Raw genomic sequence first — 19937 nt, forward strand, 5'->3', positions numbered from 1 at the left:
TTCTGGTGCTTCTATTTTGATGGTTGCTAGTGTGTTGCTGAGAAAAGGTATGACAACTCTGTTTAATCAGGTTGATATCATGGCCAGAGCACAAGGAGAGCACAAAGGTAATTTGACTGTGTTACTCACTGACAGTATGGAAACTTGTGACAAGAAGGGAATGGTCCCTATGCTTCTGTGTATTGAGCCTGGTAACCTGCACGTTGTCAAGGAGGGAAGCTGTAAAGGGAAAGAGAGTGCCTCTAACTTTTTAACTGTGGAGTCTTGTAGCTTGCCTGAAAGGAGGTTGTGTAAAAATCTTCCTAATGGGCCAGAGATAATTCTGGGTGTAAAACTCAGAAGGAGTTGCTTGCGTCTCAGCACAGTAATGCTTCTGTGGAGCAAGATGAAGGTGAATTGTTGCTAAAAGAAGCTCCTAAGGAGAAGAATCCTCATGGTAGTTTTTGCAAGCAGTTTGCTGTAACTGAGGGGTGTGGAAGTGAATTGAGGTAAATCAGGGTGAATTTCTGTCTGTAGAAGGCAACAATTTATTTGTTGAGAAATTTGTTTCAGTTCCTAACTGCCAGAGTCTTTCAGATGTATATGAGCTCACTGAATCTGCTTTGGAAAAATCTAGTGTGGATAGCTTAAAAGGAGGCTTAATTAACTGATATTGGAATTGAACAGTTTATGTCTCAGGTTCAAAAGAAAGGCTGGATTCCTGGCTTTACACAGCAGAGCAGCTTTGCAAATATTATTATTATTTGCATAATGAACCTTTCAAAGAAAAAGCCTGTTTTGATCAAACTATGATTTTGATAAACCATTTCTGTTATATGCCGATACTTCTAATATTGGGTGAGAAGCTGTAGTAATACAGGACCAAGAATGGGAAGTTCCTATGATGCATTCAACTGTGCCTGGGACACCCCTTCCTGCATCAATTTTGTGTTGGGATTGTGACATTATCTGATTAAATACGACCATGTAGATCATTGTTGCTAACACTGTTATATAATTGCAATAAATCTTGTACAAATTATGTCAAGTAAGGTGTCTATGGAAAGGTTATGATTTGCTGTATATGATTATGCTATTTGTATGCATGTATCATTTTTGTATTTGAAGTTATGAGCACTGGCTGTATACCTGTATTTCAAATACATTTGCTCCTGCGGTAATGCCCACATCTTGAAGGGACTATTCAAATTAAGTGTTCATAGTGGATATAAAAATCAAGGACTTTGAGGGTGACTGTGCTGGGTGCTCTGGAATTAAGGCTGCCTCATGGGACTTTACAAGGGGAGGGCTCCAAGTCTGCACATGTGCCACTGGTCTTGGCACTCAAGTCTGAGCTGACAAACATATGCTTAAAAGATCCTTCCTTCATTGCATTCTTGACCAGCCTTGTGAGGAACTTATGAGAACCTCTGTGGTGTGTTTCAGTCAGGGAATGGAGATGCGTACCATGCAGGGAGGTATCTCTTGATGTATATTGCAACCATGCTCACCATGAGGCTCCCAGCCAGAGAACATAATGGGTACAGCCATCCCTTCTTGGAATTGGTTCTGTCAAAGTGATAATTTTTGAAGCCGAACACCTTGTTTCTTTCCTTCTTGGAAAACATCATGTTGGAAAAGAAAAAATAGAAAACCCCTCTAATTAAATAATGCACCAAAGCAGCAACAGTGAAACCTGAAGATGCTGAGGAGGTACAGGGGTGAGGAGACACTGATGTGCCAAGCTGAAAGTACTGAAGATTCAAGATGTCAAGTATACAAGATGCAGGCAAAAAGAGACCAAAGCCACAGCATACCAAAAGAGCAGTGCCAAGTGCTGAAACAGCAGTGCTAAAGTACCACGGCAAAGGTAATGAATCAGTGTACTGCAAGCAAAGCTGCTGGAGTGCCAAACATTAAGCAAGGGGAGTGAAGTGCAGATGCACTGAAACAGGTGGCATGGAGGCATGGAAGAACCTACTTGAGCCCCGAATGAATCACCTTAGGCAAAACCAGATGCTGACTAGAAAGGTTAGACAGAAAAAGAAACCACTGAGCTTATCACAAAGATGACCACAAAGTAGGGCACTCCTCTACTGCCTGCAGCCAAGAAAGAACTGGTATAGAATGTCCAAACAATGGCGATATAGTCTAAGGCAGGGGGATGTAATGTAGAGGCCTGGATCAAGCTCTATCCTGCTATTGTTGCCCTCCGTAGGCAAGAAATCTGACTTGTGGGAGTTGGAACTGTTTTGTGCTAGATAACACAAACCTAAGAGTAAGAACACTGTACAGACGGTGAATGTCATCAACTTCTCCCTCATCTTAAAATACCATTTCAGCAGTGGTTTGGAGCTTCCAACCAATTATTACCAACTTTCTGTTCAGCAACTAAGGACTTGTCTACACGGTGGGGTTATGTGCTCTATAGGGGTGTGATGTCCAAAGCACACTAAAGTGCTGCACATTAACTGGTCTGTGTAGACCATGCTGGTATGCACTGAAGGTTCTCTAGTAGAATAAATAGTACCACGTTTAGGTGTACTAAGGAACCTTCAGGTCTACATGGACCAATTAATGCACAGTGCGTCAGTGCGCTTTGGAAATTACACCCCTGTAGAGTACATTACCCCACCACATACAGAAGCTCTGAGATTGGTGTCTGTTGGGACACAGCATGCTAGTAAAAGGCAGCTGGACTTCATATAGGAGGCAGGAGAACTGGTCTAAAAGGGTCAAGGAACCTTAAAAAAAGAGCAAAGAAGGATTACAAAAATAAATTTAAAAACATTCAAAGTAGTAGGGAAAAGGAGTTTCTAACATTTCCCCTACTATTATCTCTTATCCTTTTGCTGGGAAATATTTTCTTTCCCCCCCCCAAACTAAAGGCGTATTTTCTTTTTCAAATAAGGCATTTTAATGAATGAGCAAGGCTTTCGAATATATAAGCTATTTCAGGATGTGTATTAGTAGCCTACTTGTGCATTTCTCGGATGGATGAAGGCACTTGGCATTTAGCTTTGGTGCTAACTTGGGCTTATACCTATAAGCCTACTAATGCACACTGTTGTGTATTATTGCTATGGAAGGAAATGGTGAGTACCATTTACAATATCAGGAAGGGCATCGTTCTCTGTTGTACTGAACTATGTCACAATACCTCTTTCTAAAACCTGCAACGCTTTGACTGCAGCTAAAGCAGACAATGCTGCAAAGCATCAAGTTAACAAGAGAGTGGTTTAAGTTTAAAAAAAAGAAAAGAAATGGACAACGAGCCCTCAGTTCACATTATTTCCCGCTGTATGCTGCATCAAGTGGCTGAATAGTAATCTCTTTCTTATCTTCTGAAACACTTTGCTCTTTAAGAATGTACAGTACAGCTGTAATCCTTACAGAAGTCAACATATGACACTAGAAGAGCTGTTGTAATTAATCTACACTTTAAAAGTAGATACTCAATTACACAGAGAACAGGATCTAAAAGATAGAGATGTCATGCAAAATACTTACAATGATATAGCAAAGTCTATAATATACTTTTACTCTGATCATCTTTTTTTATTCCTTAGCCACTCATGTTCATAATTCATATTTAGTGATGAATGCAAAACTTGCAAAATTCAACAAGAGTAACAACTCTAAGGGTTCATCTTTAATTAACTTAAGTGCTGGATAGCTACATCTCTTGCTTAATGGTGTGGTGTTTTGTTTTGTTTTTTGCAGAATTTGTATTTCACTTGAAGAACTGATATAAGCAATGCCATCAAAAGAACTCTTTTGCCAGTATTAGCTGCATCTACATTAGCAGGGATTGGTGGCACAGCTATACCAGCAAATATTTTCTAGTGTAGACCTGGCCTTTGGGTAACAGAGGACAAATATTACCCCCCCCCACCAGTTTCTCCTATCCCTCCCCCCCTCCCCCAAAAATAAATTTTTAAAAAGCCTGTTGAATTTCACTACTTCTGCCCCTGACAAATGCAAAGAAATCACAAATAGTAAAATAAATACATATGGGTTATTTCTTTATTACAGTCTCCTGTGCAAAGTCAAGTATACCCCAGTGTGGACAAGTATCTCTCTTAGAAACTAAGATAGTTACAACCGGCCAACTCACACATATGGTGTAAGCTGCTAATTGCCACCCTCATAAATACGAGTGTCTAGGGAGGAGGTTGTTACCTAGGGAGGTGGTGGAATCTCCTTCCTTAGATATTTTTAAGGTCAGGCTTGACAAAGCTCTGGCTGGGATGATTGGTGCTGCTTTGAGCAGGGGGTTGGACTAGATGACCTCCTGAGGTTCCTTCCAACCCTGATATTCTATGATTCTATGACAATTCAAGAAGCTAATGTATCTTGGCTCTGGCTGATAAGATCACAATATGACAAAGCTAGCTAAAGACAATACTATATCAAAGGAAGTATTAAGTTATCCTTTTTAATTAGAATGCAATGGAGAAAGTCACATCAACACTGCAAATATGTACCACGTATTTGGTACACAAATAGACTAATGTGAATTTATTTTTAAACCCCTACAATATATCGTTATTAATGGATCTGACATTAAAGATTTCCCTAATTCTTAATATATAATGCATTCTCCTAGGACCTCAGAAGATGAGGAATGATCTCCAGGCAGATATGTTATTTCCCCTGAAAGACTCCGAACAGTGATCCAGACTCTGCCAGCCCCTTCTCAGCTCAAGTCTATCCCCGCCTCCCCACTCCTGTCCCCACTCTCTTCTAGATCTTGTGCTTGTGGCTCCTGTGACTTACAGGAGTTGGGGGAGGGGGAGGAGAGAGACTGGCAATCAAAGGCATCTCAGGGAAGAGCATTTCTGTGAACCACAAGAAGCACAAGATCCTGGTGGTAGGGTTTGGGATGAAGGGGGCAGTAGTGATCTAAACAATGAGATGAGGGAGAAAGGTGTATTCCTGTGAATCAAACATGTAAAATTTCACCCCAAAACGTAAGTGTTTCAGAAAATGTTAATCATGTGAAAAAAGAGGTTACAACAGAAACACATTTTAATAATGCATAAGCACAATGGGTAAGGGGTAAGTTTGGAGGTTTCAACATAACGGCCCCCAGTCATCCAATGCAACTTGCTAATGCAGATCCCTGTAGAGATGCACCAAACTCAGTGGGTCTCAGCTCATGCAGAGGAAAGCATGCTACAATCATATGATAGGACTAGTGCCTAAATCTGTATTTAATTACTTCTGAGGTGCTTGATCTCTGAAACTAAGCAATGTATTAATGCTTTTTTTAAAAGTGTAAATGTGAATAAGAATATATAGAATAAAATTCAGTGTAATCAAATTGATTTTTTTTAAATGGTTCTGTATTTTCTACATATTGTGAGAAGAACATTGTAAGAAGTTGCTACTTGCCTTAAATGCCAATTGAATTGTTTCTAAAGTTTTGGATGGCCTACATACTACAGATAGAGCAGTCACATATTCCCGTAGATCAATTACACCATCTTCATTCTGTAAATAAAATAAAATAAATCAGAATTCTGTCATCTGCCTCAGAACTCCATAAACATTTAAAAGCTATGAAAGGAATGTTAAATATTATTAAATATAACATACACATAAACCCACATGAAGATATTCTGAAAAATGTTTGTAAAATTTAGAGGTTGAGATTTTCAAAGATGACTAAAGGAGTTAGATCCCAATTCCCACTGAATTCCATTGAAAAAGGGGGGCTTAACGCCCTTGGTTTTTTAAAAAATACCAATCAGAGAATGTAATTCTATGCCAAAATTTGCATTTCTAACTTGGAGTGGACTGAAGAATGAAATGTACCATAGAAAGGAAAATATATACTGATCATATCTTTTCTAACTAACAACATGAAGTTCAAATTACTATGATCAAAATTCAGTCAAAAAAAGTTAGTTTTAACAGTGAAAAGATTTTATTTTATTTTCCACCATGGTATGGAGAATGGTCATTTTCCTAATACCTTGCTTGGAAATTGTGGATGTCAATTATACGGTTTGGTACTGTTTTGAAAAGTTACTCTACAAAAGTTCTCATTTGTATAGCCAAAGATGTCCTTATGGATCTGATGGAAAACATCACTATTTCTTCCAGTGGACAAATATATCTTGTTTGGAAGGATAATTACACAAGCTAAGATTCAATTAGCTCAAGTAGATTTTAAAACCTTGTCATCTTTGTAATGGAGATGGTACGTAATGCAGAGTCTATGTGTTGTTTTAAAACCTGGTTATAGCATCCTGGAAAAACGTGCAGGTACTGTCAAATGCAATCCACTCCTGGCATCCAAATGGAATGTCACTCTCAGTAGATTATGCAAATCTTCATAATATGATTGTCCCTCTCCTTTGTTACATTCTTTGACCAGCAGTGAAATAGAATAATAGAATATCAGGGTTGGAAGGGACCTCAGGAGGTCATCTAGTCCAACCCCCTACTCAAAGCAGGACCAATCTCCAATTTTTGCCCCAGATCCCTAAATGACCCCCTCAAGGATTGAATTCACAGCCCTGGGTTTATTTATCAAACCACTGAGCTATCCCTCCCTCAAATAGCTGACCTTTAAATCATCATCGCTGGGAATATGACTTAACAGCTCAGAGAGATGGAGAGGTGTATACTTCAACTTTTCAGCAGTTCCAAGAAAACCAAATTATTCATCCACAAGGCCAATGTACGGATGGACTAGCAGATATTATAATCACTGACATCAATGTCTTGTCCCCGAACAATCCACCTTTCCTTACACTGACCTCAAATATCTCTATGGTTTATCAGTGAACTATGGCAGATGAAGCATGCAGTCAGACTCAAACCCTAGGATCGTAAAACCTGATTTGAACCCATCTGCTGACAGCACAATGGGTTTAGTATAGGATTATGCCACTTTGCTAAAGGAAGTGAAAGTCCCTGGTTGTGAAGCACTAGAATGCATTACCTAGGGAGGTGGTGGAATCTCCTTCCTTTGAGGTTTTTAAGGTCAGGCTTGACAAAGCACTGGCTGGGATGATTTAGTTGGGGATTGGTCCTGCTTTGAGCAGGGATTTGGACTAGATGATGTCCTGAGGTCCCTTCCAACCCTGATATTCTATGATTCCCTGTCCTCCGCCATTACAGCTGCAAAAATCAGCAAAATTATTTTGCATAATGAACTTGCAAGTCACTTGGCTTACATTAACCAAACATCAGACTGAAATACTGAACACTGCAAAGAGCTCTCATCCCATTTGACAGAAAATTCAACAAATATAAGATGAACTTTTTGAAACAGAAAACTGTCAGATTAGAAAGCAATAACCACCCTGCCACCCAAATTTGGTCCCATTGCAAAACAAAACTCCCACCCCAACTGATGAAAGCCAAACAGAACTGAGCTCAATTCTATTGAAATTATTAACACTTTCTTTAGGGAAAGCAAACCTGCCAGCCTTCCTGAAAAATGCAATAGCCCGCTTGAACCTCACCCACACTTGATGCTGGAATGTGTCTGCAACTCCCTTCAGAATCACATAATATTAGGGTTGGAAGAGACCTCAGGTGGTCATCTAGTCCAATGCCCTGCTCAAAGCAGGACCAACACCAATTAAATCATCCCAGCCAAGGCTTTGTCAAACTGGGCCTTAAAAAACCTAAGGGTGGAGATTCCACCACCTCCCTAGGTAACCCATTCCAGTGCTTCACCACACTTCTAGTGAAATAGTGTTTCCTAATATTCAACCTAGACCTCCCCCACTGCAACTTGAGACAATTGCTTCTTGTTCTGCCATCTGCCACCACTGAGAACAGCCTAGCTCCATCCTCTTTGGAACCCTCCTTCAGGTAGTTGAAGATTGCTATCAAATCCCCCCTCATTCTTCTCTTCTGCAGACTAAATAACCCCAGTTCCCTCAGCCTCTCCTCGTAAGTCATGTGCCCCAGCCCCCTAATCATTTTTGTTGCCCTTTGCTGGACTCTTTCCAATTTGTCCACATCCCTTCTGTACTGGGGGGACCAAAATTGGACACAATACTCCAGGCGTGGCCTCACCAGTGCCGAATAGAAGGGAATAATCACTCCCCTTGATCTGCTGGCAATGCTCCTACTAATACAGTCCAATATGCTGTTGGCCTTCTTGGCAACAAGGGCACACTGCTGACTCATATCCAGCTTCTCATCCATTGTAATCCCCTGGTCCTTTTCTGCAGAACTGCTGCTTAGCCATGGGATTCTTCTTTCCTAAGTGCAGAACTCTGCACTTGTCCTAGTTTAACTTCATCAGAGTTCTTTTGGACCAATCACCCAATTTGTCTTGGTCACTCTGGATCCTATCCCTACCCTCCAGCGTATCTACCGCTCCCCCCAACTTAATGTCATCTGCAAACTTGTTGAGGGTGCAATTCATCCCATCATCCAGATCTTTAATAAAGATGTTGAACAAAACCGGCCCCAGGACTGACCCCTGGGGCACTCTGCTTGATACCGGCTGCCAACTAGACATTGAGCTGTTGATCACTACCTGTTGAGCCCAGCAATCTAGCCAGTTTTCTATCCACCTTATAGTCCTTTCATCCAAAACGTACTTTTTTAACTTGCTGGTAAGAGTACTGTGGGAGACAGTATTAAAAGCTTTGCTAAACTCAAGATATATCACATCCACCGCTTTCGCCATATCCATAGAGCCAGTTGTCTCATCATAGAAGGCAATCAGGTTGATCAGGCATGACTTGCCCTTGCTGAATCCATGTTGACTGTTCTTGATCACCTTACTCTCCTCCAAATGCTTCAGAATGGATTCCTTGAGGAACTGCTCCATGATTTTGCCAGGGACTGAGGGGAGGCTGACCAATCTGTAGCTCCTCGGGGTCTTTCTTCTCTTTTTAAAATATGGGCACTATATTTGCCTTTTTCCAATCATCCGGGACCTCTCTGGATCACCACGAATTTTCAGAGATAATGGTCAATGGCTCTGCAATCACATCAGCCAACTCCCTCAGTACTTTTGGCTGCATTAGATCTGGACCCATGGACTTGTGCATGTCCAGCTTTTCTAAGTAGTCTTTAACCTGTTCTTTCACCACTGAGGGCTGCTCACCTCCTCCCCATACCATGTCGCCCAGTGCAGCAGTCTGGGAGCTGTGAAGACTGAGGCAAAAAAAGCTTTGAGTACTTCAGCTTTTTCCACATCAGTAGTCACTATGTTGCCTCCCCAATTCAGTAAGGGTCCCACACTTTCCCTGACCTTCTTCTTGTTGCTAACATACCTGTGGAAACTATTCTTGTTACCCTTCACATCCCTTGCTAGCTGCAACTCCAATTGTGCCTTGGCCTTCCTGGTTACATCCCTGCATGCTCTAACAATATTTTTATACTCCTCCCTAGTCATCTGTCCAAATTTCCACTTCTTGTAAGCTTCCCAAAACAAAATTATCAAGAAAGTACTGAAAACCAAGCTCCAGATAAGACACAAATTCAATGGACATCTTCAGTCCTCCTGTGATTAGACTTGGATATGGCATGGACCTTGTAGGTCTAATAGATCATCTCCTCATGGCAATGAGAACCCCCCTCTCAAATCTCAGTAGCCATAGAATCATAGGACTGGAAGGGACCTCAAGAGGTCTTCTGGTCCTGTCCTCTACAGTCATGTTAGGACTAATTCTTATCTAGATGATCCCTGACAGGTGTTTGTCTAACCTGCTCTTAAAAACCTCCAATACTACTACTTGATAGTACTATTATACTACTTGACCCCTGCAGCTTTTGTCAACTGATCACTTAGATATATTATATATAAGCGGATAAGTAACATTAGTGTAAAACTCATGAGAACAGGTTTATTGTCTTGCACTAATCATGTTTCCCTCACACTGAAGAGATCACTCTGTATAACTGACCTGTCCTCTTAGTTCCAAATCCACCAATCTTAGTGTCATATGCAATGATTTTATACTTTCATCTAGATCACTGATAAAGATAGCATTGAGTCAAGAACACACGAGACTTCCCCGCGCCCTCTCCCCCCCCCACACACTAGATACACTCCCTAGATGTAATATACTTGGGCTTGTATAAGGCATTTGACTTGGTACTGCACAACATTCTGATTCAAAAAGTCAGTGCTATACAATACCAATAAAGCACATATTTAATGGAATGAGAAGTGGCTCAAAAGGGGGTATTTCTAGTGAGATTCCACCTGAGGTCTGGACCGGATTAGCCAGTCATTGAGATATGGGAATACATGAACCCCCTTTTTCCTGAGGAAAGCCGCTACTACTGCCATACATTTGTTGAAGACCTGCGCGGTGGCCAACAGGCCAAATGAGAGAGCCGCAAACTGGTAATGTGTCTGGTTCATGGCAAATCTTAGGAACCTTCTGTCGCCTTGGAAAATTGATATGTGGAAGTATGTGTCCTTTAGATAGAGGCCGGCATACTAATCCCCTGGATCCAGCAAAGTAATGATAGTGCCCAAGGAGACCATGCGGAACTTCAAGCTCTTGAGATAGCGGTTGAGATGATGCAGGTCTAGGTTCGGTCTGAGATCCCCTTTGGCCTTTGGAATTAGGAAGTAACTGGAATAAAACCCCTTTCCTCTTAGATAGTGTGCAACCTCTTCCACGGCTCCCACCCAAAGGAGGGACTGAACTTCTTGTTCCAATGGTTGTTTGTGAGAAAGATCCCTAAAGAGGGATGGGGACAGGGTGTGGGAAGGCAGGGTGGATAAAAATTGAAGGATACAAATTCTATTGTGTTTAGAACCCAACAGTCCAAGGTAATGTGGGTCCAAGCACGGAGGAAGTGGGAGAGTCGTTTGGAAAACAAACGGGTAACTGGATCCAGAACTGAGAGAATTGATATGTCATCTTCAAGAATCTTGTCCAAACCAGTGCTTTAACTACTTGAGTGTTTAGGGGCAGAATGCGTCAACCCTGAAGAGGAAATTGCTCTTCCTCATCCACTGGTCCTGCCTGGCAGGTTGCGCAAAATAGTGTCCTGTTTGTTGAGGCCTGTAGTGTTTTCTGGACCCTGAGATTTTAGGGTCGCCTTGGAGTCCTTACGTCCGTGGAGTTTAGCATCTGTTTGCTCTGAGAAGAGCAAGGGCCCTTCAAATGGGAGATACTGGAGGGTTTGCTGCACCTCTTAAGGAAACCCTGAAGACTGTAACCACAAGCTTCTGTGCCTGGTAACAGCCATGGCCATTGATCTGGCCCCAGAATCGGCAGCATTCAAGGCTGCCTGCAGGGATGCCCAGGCTACTGTCTTCCCTTCTTTGACTAGGAAGAGAACTCCTGTCTGGCCTCTTGATGGAGCATGTCCTTAAATTTCTGCATTGCTTCCCACATTAAAATCATAGCAACCTAGCAAAGCTTGCTGGTTCACTATTCGGAGTTGTAACCCACCCACTGAATATGCTTTTTGGCCAAACAAGTCCAGCTTTTTGGTGTCCTTTGCCTTGGGCATGGGGCCTGTTTGACCTTGATGGTCCCCCTCATTGGTGGCTGCCACTATTAGAGATCCTGGTGGAGGGTGTGAAAACAAAAATTCATACCCCTTGGCTGGTATGAAATATTTGCACTCCCTCCTTTTGGCTATAGGAGGGAGGGAAGCGGGGGTCTGCTAGAACACTCTAACTGGGTCCATGATCACCCCATTAAGGGGTAAAGCCACTCTTGAGGGACCTGCTGCTGACAAAATGTCCAGTAACCAGGTGTCGTCTCTCTGAACACCTCAGCGTGGATACCCAAATTCAAGGCCACCTACTTTAATAAGTCTTATGGCGCGGTACTGGAAGTGTCCTACTTTCTGAGGCCACAGAATATGAATGTGTCAAAATGGTGCCCTGACACAAGAGAAACTCCCAAGGGTTCCAAAAAGGCCAGTCCTGGAGACCAAGTATTCAGGGGCACCATAGTGCCTGAGGCCCAGCAAGGGAGTAGTGCAAGAGGTCTTGATGATGGGGAGAGCAGAAACCCCACTTCAGACTCTGATGAGGAAGACGAGCTATGCTGGGGAGACCAAGGCAGTGCTGACCCTCTCGGTGCCAGCGAATGGCACTGCGGAGAGGTCCGAGTTGAGGCTACCATAGGAGGTTTTTGCCTAGAGGGTGGCTGTGGTGCCACATGAAAGTTGGAGGATGGTTCTCTGCCACTCATTGGTACCAGCAGTGCCAAGTCCTAACTCTCCGGGGACCCTGGGACTGGGAGAGTGAGTAGGTCTCTAGCAGCCACAAACGCCTCTGGGGTTGATGGTTCTGAGAACTGACCAGTCCGCTGTTCGTTGAAGGATGGCATTTCCCATGCTGGAATTAGTGGAGCTTGAGAGAAGCACCAAGGCTGGCTGAGGTCCTGGAGAAGGATAGTGGCCTGACACAGGTCTCCCTCTTTCCAGATCCCCTTGCCTGCTTCCTTTTGGCACTGGGGAATGACTCATCTGGTGCTTACAGTGCTGCTTCTCCTGCACTGGGAGGAGGATCGGTGCAGGGCTCTCAACTAGTGGAAGGAGTGCTCCACATCGAGGCGGAGATGCTTGGTGCCAAGTCCGAGCGCGGCTCTGATGCTGATCTTAAGGCTGCCTCCTGGTCTTTCTTGGTGCAGGGTCTGAAGTCCCTGCAGATTTGGCAATTGTCTTTCCGATGAGCACTTGAGACAGCTAGAGTGCGTGTTGTTCCAGGGCATCAAATTGCCACAGGAAGCACAGGGCTTGAAGCTTGGTATGCCACGGGAACGGACAATCCTCTCCAACAAAGTCCAGAGGTGTCCAAAACTCACTAACAACTAAAACTCCTAATAAACTACAACAACGATATACATGAGAAAGAAGAAAAATCACAAGGTGAGATTGTCTGAGCAAGAGGAAAATTTCAGCAATCATCCCGGGTGGTAAGCAGCAACTGAAAGGGCATGGGGTCGGTGTGGCCTTTTATACCAGTGCTATTTGTGCACAGAACCAGAGGGTGCTGGAGTCGACCCGACAGATACCACTGAGGGAAAAAATTCCAACAACTGTGCTCAGGGAGCACATACACCTACATTGGAATGGACATCTGCAAGCACTTGAAGAAATTGAAATCTGAGGAAGCTTTGTAATTTACTCTAAGGCTGTGGTTCAGACATTAGACAATAATTTGGTTTCAGCATTAAAATATTAATACTGTATACTTATTCAGTGAACATTCTTTGGTCTTGCCAGAATAGCAGCATATAAAGAACCATGACATCATTTGGTAAGAATTTGAGTTTGGTACCAAAGTGTTGCAGCTTGGGTATCTAAAGTTAGGTAATTTTCACCTGACTTACCCTGCTGATGAAGTATGTGCTATTAGCTCCAACCCAGAAGGAGAGTTTGAGACTTTCTATGCAGAGAGAATTAGAAGACGACACATTTGGCCAGTACAGCTATTTGCTAGACTGCAGAAGAATGCTGGGATTCAGGTATCCTGGGTTCAATTTCACATTCTGGAGACGTGCACTGTAGTGGTTATAGGCCCTTCTCTGCCCCTATCCCTGCCTGCTTCTGCTTGCCCCATTTTCCTCTCTGACTCTATTGGTCCCTGTTCCCCTATGGTCCTATTTCCCCCCACGCATGCCACCTACTTCTATCTCTCTCCGCTACTCCTCACTCCTTGGGATCGAGTCAGGCTGCTCTCTCCTTCTCACAGTCTAGACACCAGCAGGAGATGCACTAATAGAAAAGGTTTCAGAGTAACAGCCGTGTTAGTCTGTATTCGCAAAGAGAAAAGGAGTACTTGTGGCACCTTAGAGACTAACCAATTTATTTGAGCATAAGCTTTCGTGAGCTACATCCGAAGTTAGTTAGTCTCTAATAGAAAAGGAGAGAGTCTTTTTGTTTTTATTTTTGTTGCCTAACACCACAGAGGCCCCCAGCAACCAGGAAGGGCAATTGCAAGTTTAGCCCCTGCAGGAAGCTCAGGTGTTCTGAAGGGATAGCACTGGCAGTCTGGTTGCTTACAGAAGCTGTATGCAGATGGAAAGCGTTCAGGCAGACAGAATCTTCCGAGAATTTAGCTATCAGCCTCAAACAAACACCTACTAAGCATGTTTGCGGATGATACTAAACTGGGAGGAGTGGTAGATACGCTGGAGGGGAGGGATAGGATACAGAAGGACCTAGACAAATTGGAGGATTGGGCCAAAAGAAATCTGATGAGGTTCAATAAGGATAAGTGCAGGGTCCTGCACTTAGGATGGAAGAATCCAATGCACAGCTACAGACTAGGGACCGAATGGCTAGGCAGCAGTTCTGTGGAAAAGGACCTAGGGGTGACAGTGGACGAGAAGCTGGATATGAGTCAGCAGTGTGCCCTTGTTGCCAAGAAGGCCAATGGCATTTTGGGATGTATAAGTAGGGGCATAGCGAGCAGATCGAGGGACGTGATCGTCCCCCTCTATTCGACATTGGTGAGGCCTCATCTGGAGTACTGTGTCCAGTTTTGGGCCCCACACTACAAGAAGGATGTGGATAAATTGGAGAGAGTCCAGCGAAGGGCAACAAAAATGATTAGGGGTCTAGAACACATGACTTATGAGGAGAGGCTGAGGGAGCTGGGATTGTTTAGCCTGCAGAAGAGAAGAATGAGTGGGGATTTGATAGCTGCTTTCAACTACCTGAAAGGGGGTTCCAAAGAGGATGGCTCTAGACTGTTCTCAATGGTAGCAGATGACAGAACGAGGAGTAATGGTCTCAAGTTGCAGTGGGGGAGGTTTAGATTGGATATTAGGAAAAACTTTTTCACTAAGAGGGTGGTGAAACACTGGAATGCGTTACCTAGGGAGGTGGTAGAATCTCCTTCCTTAGAGGTTTTTAAGGTCAGGCTTGACAAAGCCCTGGCTGGGATTTAACTGGGAATTGGTCCTGCTTCGAGCAGGGGGTTGGACTAGATGACCTTCTGGGGTCCCTTCCAACCCTGATATTCTATGATTCTATGATTCTATGTGCGAACTATAATTTTCAGAGGCTTACAACTTGGCCAGATTTGGGTGGCATTTTACGAACGATGGCAAAAGGCACATCCCTGACACAAGGATGACCCCTTTTCCCCCACACCACATTTCAAGCCCCCTGCTTCAAAGCATTTTTAAAAAGATATATTCTAGTTCAAAAGGAATTATTTTGGGGAAGTTCTATGGCCTGTATTGTGCAGGTCAGTGTACTGTAGTGGTTATAGGCCCTATAGTAACCAGTGTACTATAGTGGTTATAGGTTATATATCACAATCATCCTTTATAGCCTTGGAATCTATAAATCTAGAGTTTCACAATGAAAGTGTTATAAGAATAAAACATGCACAAAACATATTTTCCCCTAACCTCATTATCTGAAATGGCTGAAGTGTTTTTGCTGAAGCTTCCCCCAATGTTTTTAAAATTAATTAAGCCAGAGACAGACATTCAGCATAGAAAATTCTAGCCCTAACAGATTACATTTAGTAAAATTATAAGCAACGGAAAACAGCATCTTATAGTGGAAAGCATCTGGTAGCATAAACTGTAGGCACTGCTACCAGCACTGCCTACAAATATTTGTCTGATTTGCAAAAGATGCCGAGTACTTGCAAGTGCCATTAAGGTCAAAGAGAACTCCAGATGCTCAGGACACCTGAAAATTTAATCAATTTATCTAAGCAACTCAGTAGGAGTTTGGTGCCTTACTTTAGGCATCCATGTGTGAAAAGTCTGTTTTGAATTTCCATTTGCGTGGCATCCTATAACATAAAAACTGACTCCTCCTTCATTGCACATGCACGCACGCACCTCCCCACTTTGTTTCTATTAAGGAAGATTTCATATGGCCAAAATATTTCTGTATGCTAATCAGCTATAGTATTAGAAATATATCTTATTGAATAATATTTTGTGCTCATTTTTTCTCTACACAAAGTTTTGTTTTTCATAATTGGTACTCCAAAACAAAACTGGTTTTGTCCGATTTCTGTACCATTAACCTTTCACTTAAGCCATGTTTTGTTTAGTTTACTGGATTAATTTAGACTTACTAGATAAGAAAAAAGCACAAGGATATCAAGAATGGGATTTAAAAAGTGCTCAGCACAGGCTGTACTCTTCTCAGACTGAAGTCAATGACTGCATTTTTTAAAACCCCAATAGAAAGATATAAGGATGAATTTTTAATTCTCTACAACATTCCGGTATTTCTTACCTCAACAAAAAGAGCAAACATATTTTCTAACGTGTCAGAAATTGGGACTTCCAAGTATGCAGCAAACTCTTTAAGACTGACTCTTTTCTCTTTCTTTTTCTTGGCACTTTCGGAGTATCTATCAAGATCTTTTTCAAGTTTCTCTGGTTTCAGCCTACGACAAACAACAACAACAGCAAAAAGGAAAACATTTGACATTTTCAGACTACTTTAAAAGGAATATTGCAGCCTACTTCTAAAATCACTAAATGTTCCTTGCATTGTGTAAAACACTAAATGAGAGCACTGACTTACTTATTCTGATTCAGAATTAACCAAAATGCCTGGGGCTCAATATTTAAGGCTTCAAAGACAAATCACCCACTTAGTTTCCAAAATAGCTCAAAAACCTAATATTCATTATTATTATTTGTATTAAGTGTAGTGTCTAAGAGCAATAGTCATGGACCCGGACCCCACTCTGCTGAGTCTTTACCCTTTCATGCAACTGTCAATTGCAGACTATTAGTAGAACAGTGACAAACAATTATTTCCACGCTTGCTAATGTTACCGAATGGGAAAGACCTGATACATGTTGTTTAAAACCAAGATTACTAATAGTAACAGTAATTAATCCTGTTTGTCAGAGTCCTCACTTTTCACATCCTACCCTGCGCATGCAGTTACTGACAGCATTATGGGGCCACCTAACAACAAGCAAGGAGACCAAAAGATCCATCAGTTGAGGCTAGTTAGTATATAATCATGAGTTCACCCATTTCCTTTCCAATTACAGATCCAGACCTGGTCTACACATAAATTTTGTACTGGTGTAACTGTTTTGGTTAGGGATATGACTTTTTAATCAAAATAGTAATATAGTTAAAGTGCTAATGATGGAAGCTGAAAGCTTATAAAATGTTATGCTTTGAGTTGCATGAAGAATAAGTTCTGTGCCCTTCCACCATAGCATCCACAAAATCTCAACCAGCAGATCTGTTTTGAATGGTGGATAGCCAAGTTAACTCAGCACAATGTGGCCTTTCCAGTTAGAGGGCAAATCCTTATTTCCAAAAGGTAAATGAAATCAATAGTAAAGGGCAGTGTCTATGCCCTAGTTTGTTCCCCTTTCTGCTACTGAGGCAGCACATAAAGGGAGCAGGAAACACACTGGGGATTCCCCCATGTTGGGGGCAATTATGGGTGATTTACAACTTACAACTGGCAGTCAGGTCACACAACTCCTTTTTTCCTTGCAGGCCCTAGTGTTGTGGTCTGGCTATCCCCAGTGGCTCAAGTCAGAGCAGCCCCCATCCTGGATTGGAGGAGACAATCAGGAAATCAGAATAGGCTACTGATGCCCCCCTAACTCTCCCCCTTTCCTGGCTTGCTCATGATTGCTGCAAGGGGGAGAGAGGGTAATCCTTTGCACTCCTCAAGGCTCTGCCAGGGACTGTTGAGCTCCTATTCAGCTCTCTGTGAGGCCCACCACTCATTAGGGAAGCACACAAAGCAGACAGAGCTATTCTCTCCTCCGTTCCTATAATGCAGTAATCAGCCAATGGAGGATCTGCAGTAGGGAAGGGAGAACAGCCACTCAGAGTGCTTTAAGCTTAGACCAGAACTGTCCTGAGGCTGCAGCTGAAATTGAAAGAAGCAGTAGGGAGACAGAGCCCCTAACCACTTCTCTACAGCTAATTCAAACACTTCAGTTTAAAAATCACAGGATGCAACTTAGGAAGTACATTTCAATTCATAATCTAATACAAATTTCCTTCTTAGCACCATGGTCTCAATGGCCACAATTTAGAGCATCAAGGACCATAAGTGGACCACAAGCTGGACACCACTAATCTAAGAGTCTGGCTGTGAGGCCTAATTTGAGATTCTTCTGTTGTGAGGACTTCTTCCCCCTCGCCCCAAGAAAATTGCTCAGGTTCAGACCAAACTGTCTGCACCCAAGGAAATAGGGCAATGTCTTGACAGAAAGAATCTGATTTTTAGTTATTGCCCTGTATTTAATGTACCCTTATTATTGAAAAAGTTATGATATTATTGAAAAGGTTATGCTCTCTGGAAGTAGTAATACAACTCTCCTTTCTTTTCATTCTGGATACAGTAAAGAGACTGCAACAGTGGTCAGTTATTTGTTCCTAGTGATGAAGTATCCACATCATTATTAGATTTATCATGTGCCCGTCAACACTGACTATGGAGTGCTGATTCCTTTGCAAACCTCTAGACAGAGCTGGTCTCACATGGCTTCATTCTCTTCTTTTTAGGATATCTCAGAAGGTAGTTTCATTGCTCTTCCGTCATGAGGGATCTCATGTGGAGTTTTGCATGGCTCCATTTGTATCTCTACATTGTTCAGCCTTGTGTTGGGTGGAGTTTGGAGGAAGAACAGGAAAGGCAAGGGCTTTGATGGTTTTCAGTATATTGATAACACTCAGCACTATAGCTCCATCTATTTCAATAGTCTTACTAAATATCTAGCTGAGAATCACTTACATATAGACACCTGGCTAAAGTTCAAACCAGACAAAACTATGGTGATGGTGATGTTTGCAAGTGGGGGAGCACAATTAGAAGGCTTGGTGCAGATTACATGTTCCGAGTGTTTCTATCCACCATTTGTCACTTGAGTTCATAACTTGGAATCTGGTTAAATTCTCAACTATTGTCTGATGATCGGGTTTCGTGAATATCCAGGATGGCTTTTTTCCAATCTACATCCATCCAGGAGATTGCAACTATTATATTTTAAACAGGGAAGTGCTTAAAAATAAATAAAAGCAAGGTACCAAAAAACGAGGACATTGCCAAAGCAATGAAGCACTGAGGAAAAAAAGGTAAAGAAAAGGTTAAGGGGGACCCCAATGTTTCATGGAAATGCACCAAAGTACTTGAGGCAAAGGTCTCAAAAATGTAGAGAGCTGACCAGACCTGACTGGAACGGAGGATCTGAAAAGGACATCTGATGAATTATTATTTGGATCTAGTAAATAGCTAGTGATTGCCAATGAGATATTCCTGCAACCAGCTCCTTTGAGGAATGCAGTCAGTCAAGGAATTGATGAGAGTGTTTGGAAGCCAGTGCTCATAGTTAGCAGGGTGATGTGTGTTGGCCAATAGAGGGCCTGCCTCGTGCCTTACTCTGTAATCATAAGAACCAAACTTAACAGAAAAGAGAATTGTGTCAGTTTCATGCTACACAAAGATAAGCTGGAAAACTAGGAGGATCTTACAAGTGAGACTCCTAAATAGGTGGTATCTTTAGAGAAACACACTTTCAAGGGTGGTCTGGACACCACCATTATGAGGCCTACATTGATAGGGATAGTCTTTTCTGACTTCACTCAAGTGAGATGGAAGCACCATTGCCACATATTGTGATTTAACTAGATGCCTAAAAATCTACAATCCCACAATCACATAAGATTGGTTAAAAAAATCCTAGTTTAGACGGGAAGTGAAAACAACCATAAAAATGTAAAAAGACACACACAAAAAAGGTGAAGTCAATAGCAATGAATATACATTAGAAGTTAAGAATGCAGAAAATTGGTAAGGGAAGCTTAACAATGAAAAAGTCATTGGCCACTGGAGTTAGGACAATTAGAAGGAATTTAAAAAAACAATCATGCATAAAAGGAATCCTAACACTGGTATAGGTTCATTTATAAATGTAGGTAAAAAAACTGTCACTGATGCAGAAGAGGCAGAAGGAGGAGAGGCTGAGGAGAGGCTGAGGGAGCGGGGATTGTTTAGCCTGCAGAAGAGAAGAATGAGGGGGGATTTG

The 19937-nt window shown here is 42.3% G+C and overlaps 1 protein-coding gene across 1 annotated transcript in view; it reads right to left on the reverse strand.

Moving 5' to 3' along the window:
- Positions 1–19937, reverse strand: part of LPCAT1 (lysophosphatidylcholine acyltransferase 1) — a gene marked incomplete at its 5' end in the record, with an annotated part of 126999 nt that overhangs the window by 19279 nt on the left and 87783 nt on the right. The window contains 2 exons of the mRNA XM_084621098.1: positions 5377–5475; positions 16156–16309. Of these exons, the coding sequence (XP_084477224.1) occupies positions 5377–5475; positions 16156–16309 (253 nt within the window). The remainder of the gene's footprint in view (positions 1–5376; positions 5476–16155; positions 16310–19937) is intronic.

This window comes from Lepidochelys olivacea (genome assembly GCF_965140295.1).
Source record: "Lepidochelys olivacea isolate rLepOli2 genome assembly, chromosome: 2".
Lineage (NCBI taxonomy): Eukaryota > Metazoa > Chordata > Testudines > Cheloniidae > Lepidochelys > Lepidochelys olivacea.